The sequence below is a fragment of the Cebus imitator genome, unplaced genomic scaffold (assembly GCF_001604975.1).
Source record: "Cebus imitator isolate Cc_AM_T3 unplaced genomic scaffold, Cebus_imitator-1.0 Scaffold59, whole genome shotgun sequence".
Lineage (NCBI taxonomy): Eukaryota > Metazoa > Chordata > Mammalia > Primates > Cebidae > Cebus > Cebus imitator.
The window spans coordinates 240,868-247,605 of record NW_016107374.1 but is presented as its reverse complement, the minus strand read 5'-3'; the positions used below and the strand labels follow the sequence as shown (position 1 = coordinate 247,605).

At 61.4% G+C, this 6,738-nt stretch overlaps 1 protein-coding gene across 2 annotated transcripts in view; it reads right to left on the bottom strand.

Moving 5' to 3' along the window:
* GRAMD4 (GRAM domain containing 4) overlaps positions 1-6,738 on the bottom strand; it is an 86,256-nt gene that overhangs the window by 5,357 nt on the left and 74,161 nt on the right. Inside the window, exons 12-17 of one of the 2 annotated variants that reach the window (XM_017529440.2) lie at positions 6,390-6,433; positions 6,212-6,321; positions 2,510-2,664; positions 1,836-1,980; positions 973-1,066; positions 89-173 (exon numbers count right to left, since the gene is read on the bottom strand). In XM_017529440.2, coding sequence (XP_017384929.1) covers positions 89-173; positions 973-1,066; positions 1,836-1,980; positions 2,510-2,664; positions 6,212-6,321; positions 6,390-6,433 — 633 coding nt within the window. The other variant, XM_017529441.2, reaches the window with a different exon arrangement.

Sequence of the window (6,738 nt, the reverse complement as noted above, 5' to 3'; positions counted from 1 at the left end):
CAACCAGTGAAACCCACCAGCCTCATGGACTGAGGCTTTTTTGTCCCTAAAACCAAAAGGTGACAAAGGAAACACAGGGGGCACCAACCTTCTGGATGTCCGTGATGTCCACCAGCTTGATGACCTTGTTCCTCTTTGAGGACCCAGATTTGGAGCTTTCGAAGCATAAGTAACTGGAAGGGGAACGGACAGAGGCACCGCCTGGCTCTTGAACCAGAGTGTGCTCCCACCAGGTGGGGGAGTCCAGGATGCTGCCCCTCAGCCCCCTGTGGGACGGACAGCGACGCTCCCTTCCCACCAGACACAGCACCTGTGAAACACTCCAGGCCACTGCTCTGTGTGAAACCTGACACTGCCATTCCCACGACACCGGGCCCCTGGGATTCCCAGCGAGAGACACAGGCATCCCAGAGCCCTGGCTGGGAGTGTCCAGGTCACCTTCTCTGCAAGAAGCAGAGGCAAGGTAGGGCCTTGGCCACTGCTACAAGTGTGGGGGACAGGGTGGCCGAGAGCCAGGCAAGGCCAAGAAAAGACCCCATCCCTGGGCTAGCTCTCCCACTGCCACATCGGGGTTCGGGTAGCAAGGGTAAGTCTTGTTCTAGCAGAGAAGAGTCAAAGCCCTCTGCTGCCTGCTGCGTCTCAGACAGCAAGGACCCAGGCCTCAGCTCTAGCAGGTCCCCACACAGTCCCCTCCTTGGGAGGCCGCCCCTCGCCTCCATGAACTCTTTGGGCCCCAGATGAGACAGCATCCCCTGAAGGATGACGGCAGTGCCGGCCCAGGCCACGTGTGGCTTGGAGGCAACACCTTTCTCTTGGGAGCCCAGACAGCCAGCAAGAGTGGAGCGGGGCGGGGGGGGGGCAGGGGCACCACTCAGGAAAACCTGCACAGGGCCAGTCGCGCCCTCTCAGGGCCCAAGCAGCCTTCTGCGCCCCCTCCCCTGCAGCCATGCAGGGCCCCGCGGCCGCACTCACTTCTCCGTGACGTAGAGCACCCCGTTCCTGATGTAGTCCGTGGGCATCTTCCGGTCCCTGTTGATCAGGCAGCAGCGCCAGCCGTTCTCACACACTAACAGGAAAAGGCCCGCCCGTCACGCTTTCCACTGGAAATACCCAGCCTCCGGCCCAACGCGGGGACCCGGGAGCCCCGACTCTCAGAGACCGACATCCGCCCACTGCGTTCATGTAACGCCCACAGCGAGAGGAAGGCGCGCCGGCGAGAGTGAGGTGGCCCCGGAGGGTGGAAAACAGATGTTTCCTCTTCACCAGGCACTGGCAAAGTGAAGGCGCGCAGACCGAGCAGAGAGCAGCAGAAGTCTCTGCGCAGCCGGCAGCTCCCCGGGATGCCACCTCCACAAGGACCGGCAGGGCCACGGCTCAACAGAGGATGAGGCTTAGTTCTCCACGGCTGCCTCTGCTGCTCATCACACACCCCGGGGTGCGTTGTTTAGGTTAACGGGAGGTCCCTTCGGGAAGGCTGGCCCATCCCGAGGAAGGGTGACATGTCCCCGGGCTCCTGAGTCACCTGTCCCCAGACACGATGGAACCAGGGCAGCCCCCTGCCAGGGCCCTGCAGGCCCTGATGCCTCGCCCTGGACTCTGTCCCCAGCGGGCCGCCTGCGGTCAGGGGCTTGCCGCAGGGTGAGCTGGCTCTCCCACAGGTATGCCCTCATCCCCTGTAGCCCATGAAGTCCTCATGAACCCCGCCTGCTGCGCTGCCTGCCGGGACCCTGGGCAGCGGGATGTGAACGCCCTCCGGAGGGCTCCTCTGGCCTGTCACAGGGCGACCCACAGTGTCCCCCCACCGGCCTTCAGTCTGAGATTCACAGCCCACATACCCGCCAGCGGACGCTCGTTTTCCGTCAGATTGAAGATTTCGTGGAAATTCCCCTTCTTGGTGCTGTGGAAGCGGCCGGCGTCCTCCTCTTTACCCAGGCCGGCCGGTACGCTGGGCACGTAGCTCCGTGAGGAGGTCGTCTGCAGCTGCCAATGGCACACAGCGTTGACGTCGGGCCCGCCACCCACGCCCGCAGCACCCCCCCTCCCGAAAGCTAGGATCCGAATTCTGGAGGACGTGCCCCAGGTCCCCATCTCACCTCAGTGGGGAGAGCCCAGCAACCCTCCCTACTCATCTGAGTGGCCCCGAGGCGAGCACCTAGATGCTCATTCCCCAGGGCCCTGGCGGGACACTGTGCTGGACCCCTGGAGGGCCTGTGGGTCTAAGGGAGGCCCTTCTCCAGTTGCCTGGTCTAGTGCCAGAGCCTCACCGTCAGGGACGGCAGGGATCAGGCACCCCCATGGAGGGGTCACTCCTAGCCCCACTGGCTCTCAGGAGTAATGATCAGTCCCCAGTGTTGCCCTCGGCTTGGGAGGGACTGGGTGGGCAGAAACAGCAGTGCCTGCTAAGAGGGGAAAGAAAACCCTCACATTTAAGGACCCCATAAAATGGAAGAAATAGCCCTAAATAAGCCAGAGGTGAACAGAGAACTATGGGCCTGGGGTCTGAGCTCACTCTGCGTGAGACGGCGGCACTGGAGCGCTCCTTGAGCTGGGGGTCAGTGGGGAGGCTCCTCCAGATGATGTAGGGCGTGTCGTACTTGGCGCGCAGCCTCGGGCAGCGTTTAAAGATGAAATCGATGAGGAAGAACTTGATGCCAGCGTAGAGCCCTGAGAGCAGGGGACACGACCCGTTCCACCTGGAGCCCCGCGGCTGCGCCCGTCCACTCAGGGTGACGGTTCCGGCCCCTCCCACCTCCCGGTCTGAGCTTGGCTGTGAGTGCAGCTGCCCGCTTAGTCCTCAGCCTGGCCCCTCCCCTCGGCCTCGCTCCCCTAGGGCCGCATCCAGCTGCACAGTCCCCTCTGGACGGCCACGCCCTGTACACTGACGCCTACGGCCGGCCTCGCCCCTCACTCCACACACCTTCCCCCACAGAATCACACAGCAACTATGCACCTCTCCAGCAGGCTCCTCCCCACCTTCCGCTTGGCACTGAAGGGCACCATCACCTGCCCAACAGTTCAGGGAATGGCCCGAGCATCTCCTCAAGGCCCTCCCTGACCCCACCTGCCCACCTGCCCACCTGCAAACTAGTGGCTCTGTCCTCTAAACAGCCCGGATCTACTAAGAGCCACGGCCCCACTGCCAGTGCCCCATCACACCCAACAGACCCCAAGACTCTCACCACAGACCCCGCCCACTGAGGCCACACCCACACCACTGAGGCCACACCCTCCAGGCCAGACCACACCCACTCCCACCAGGGGGAGGGGGCAGCCCCTCAGCTCTGCTAGGACCCCCACCACCATCTGATGCCCCTCACTTCTCTCTCCAGCTCTGCCCAACTCAGGGCTGTTCTCCACCCGCCTAAAACACTCAGGACTGTGCCACCTCTGCCCCAACTCCCCAAACCTGGCACTGAATCTGAGGCCCCTCCATGGCAGTCCCTTCCCAACCCCCTCTCCCACCTGACCTCCTTCACCTGGGTGCCCCCACACCTGGCCCAGCCCTGCTGAGAGGCCTCCCATGACCACCTGCCTAGACAGCTCCCAGACACTCCTCACAGGCTCCCCTGCGCGAGCTCCATTTTCTCTCTCATGCTGTCACCTGACACAATCATGGTCAGTCACTCTACTAAGCACAACCTCAGAGGAGCAGGGCCTGGCTGCACCCCAGGACCCCACCTGGCAACAGACGCAGGTATGGGAGGCGGGGCCGGTCCACACACACCTCCGAACGCACCCCCCTGGGCAGCGAAAGCTGTCGGTGGATCTGGTCTCTCCGGGCGCCCCTCCCAGTGCTGGCGGCTGTCTCACTGCCCGCAGTGCCAGCCTGCCAGACCAGACCAGCCGTGGCAGGCCCTCCCTGCAGGGGCCCCGGGGTCAGAGCTCCATGTACTATCTGTGCTGTAAGGGGATTGATAAGGCCATGCCTTTGTTTCATTTTGTGCTTTGGTAGGACATTTTCACATAACTCATCAATCAAGTCAGACTTTTTTACCCCAAGTCTCAACGTGTTGATTAGTTTTCTTTTGAGACGGAGTCCTGCTCTGTCGCCCAGGCTGGAGTGCAGTGGCTCAATCTCAGCTCACTGCAACCTCCGCCTCCAGAGTTCAAGCGATTCTCCTGTCTCAGCCTCTCGAGTAGCTGGGCGCCTACGACCACGTCTGGCTAATTTTTGTGTTTTTGGTAGAGACAGGTTTCACCATGTTGGCCAGGCTGGTCTTGAACGCCTCCTGATCTCAAGTGATCCACCCGCCTCGGCCTCCCAAAGTGCTGGGATCACAGGCGTGAGCCACCGTGCCTGGCCAACTTGTTGATTCTTGAAAGATGCTAGGTGTGGGGTGGGGCCCGGCCAGGACCACTCGCTTGTACTGAACTCCAGGCCTCCCTCTATGTGGTGCCCCGACCCATGAGGACAGCTCAGCTCAAGAGGGCACAAGTCCCAGATGGGCCATCCTTGCTTGGGGCAGGCAGCCTCTGCCCCTCTAAGTTCAGGTTTCTCATTAGCACTGCAAAAAGACACATGGGTACTGATGAGCCAGGAATGCCACTTGGCCCACACCTGGCAGGGTCAGCGCTGCCCAGGGGCGGTGGAATGTCAGTGTGGTCACAAGAACCCAAGCCACCCCGGTTGTCACAAAAAAGGACGTGGGGGCCGGGCACAGTGGCTCACGCCTGTAACCCCAGCACTTTGGGAGGCCAAGGCAGGCAGATCACAAGGTCAGGAGATTGAGACCAGCCTGACCAACATGGTGAAACCCCGTCTCTACTAAAAATACAAAAATTAGCCGGGCATGGTGGCACATGTCTGTAATCCCAGCTACTGCAGAGGCTGAGGCAGGAGAATTGCTTAAACCTGGGGGCAGAGGTTACAGTGAGCTCAGATCTGTCATCCACTGCACTCCAGTCTGGATGACAGAGTAAGACTTCTTTCTTGGGGGCGAGGGGAAGAAAAGAAGGGCAAGACAGATCCAGGACACCAAGACCCAGGTGCATACCCTCAGTCTCCCCGTGGAGGGCGGCCTGCCCCGGAGCTGCCCGGGGACCCAAGTGCAGTGCAGCTCCAGAACCTCAGTCCCCCAACCCAGGCCCAGGGGTCCAGCGGGAAGTCATGGGGTTACCTACCCACTCAAGTGCCTAGAGTCTTGGGTGCTAGCTGGAGGGCCTCCGGTGCATTTTTGGGGTAAGGGTCTGATCAAATCTGGCTCTGCCCCCTCCTGGTGATGGCAACTGATGGCCACAGTGAGCTCTGTTGGAGCGCCCAGCCCCGCTGAGTCCCGAGAAGCCCGTCCTCCCACTAGCAGTTATGCTGGCTTGGGGCTAGGGTCAGGCTGTATTAGAACAAAGGCATTCAGGAAAAGCGGCAGGGGCATCTGCTCTTCCACAGAGGCACAGCCCCACAGTGCTCCTCTAAGTGGCATGCCAACCCCAGACTGCTGAGGGGCCGGGTCTGACCTCCCGACTCCAGCACAGAGCTCTCCCCACCCCTGGCTCTGCGGCTCTGACAACCACATGCGCTGTCCTGCGTGGCCTCAGGCAAGCCCCACCTGCCCCTCGAGGACAGGACCCTGGCGGCCTTGCTCCCACATGCCAATGTGTGGTCCACGTCAGACACTGGATTGTTGTTATTGAGGAAAAAAGAAAGAAGGAAGAGAAGAAAGAAAAGAAAAAGAGAAAGGAGGGAAGAGGGAAAGGAAGGGCAGAGAGCTCGAGGGGCAGGACTGGATGAGCACCTCCTGGGCTGAGAAGGGGCCGCCACACCCCACCTACCTCCAGCTCTGCAGATGAGTGATTTAGTGGATGTGACCCTTGGCTTCACGCGATGTCACCAAATTCATCAGTTACAACCAACCGCCCCGTACCTCAAACTAGGCATTCAGGCTCCCCGCAACTGTCACCCCTGAGCCCACAGACGCCCCCAGAGGCGTGTCTTGCCCAGGGCAACCCCCTGACATCCCCAGGGCCTGCTAGCCCAAGTCTTGGGTCCTCCAGCTCCTCCCACTTGGCAGAGGAGACTCTCGGGCCTTGGAAGCGGAGGGCAAGCTTGATTTAAGAAACTATCACCAGTCCCGGGCTTCGCTTCCCCAAGCTGAAATGTTTTGGCAAAAACCAGAGGAAGCATCGCCAGCTCTTGTAGACACTTAGCAGACACTGGTGGCATGCAGACACTGTGTCCCCGCTCCTGATGCTACAGGCTGCGGGCACATCTCCTTACCCACGGCGAGTCCCACCAGGCGGTAGGGAAAGAAGCAGGAGGCCAGGAAGGCGGCCCAGAGCGCCACATACAGCTTCTGGGTGATCTCCGGCTGGACCCACATGAACAAGCTGGAAGGAGACGGGAGGCTCAGGCCCGGCGGGCGCCACTGGGCCGGGGTTGGGGGCGAGGGACTTACTTCTTGATCTTTTCCAGGATGTCGGCCATCTTGCCGAAAAGGTTCTGCGTGAAGGAGAAACAGCGATTACAGCAGAACCCGGCCTGGGCTGTCGGTCACACCGTGACGCCAGGAGGGCCCCCAGGTCAGGCAGCCCTGAGGTCACCCAGAGCCCGGTGTCCTGCCCAGCTTCTCCTAGGCTGGGAGAGGCGCAGCTGTGGTCTAGGGCAGAGGTGACCGTGTTCACAGCAACAGCAGACCTAGGCCCGAGTCCTTCCAGAGGCTCCGCCCTGGTCCAGGCCCCAGCCCACCATCAGCAGAGGCTGAATCAGGAGGGTCCTTCCAGGGGCTCCGCCCTGGTCCAGGCCCC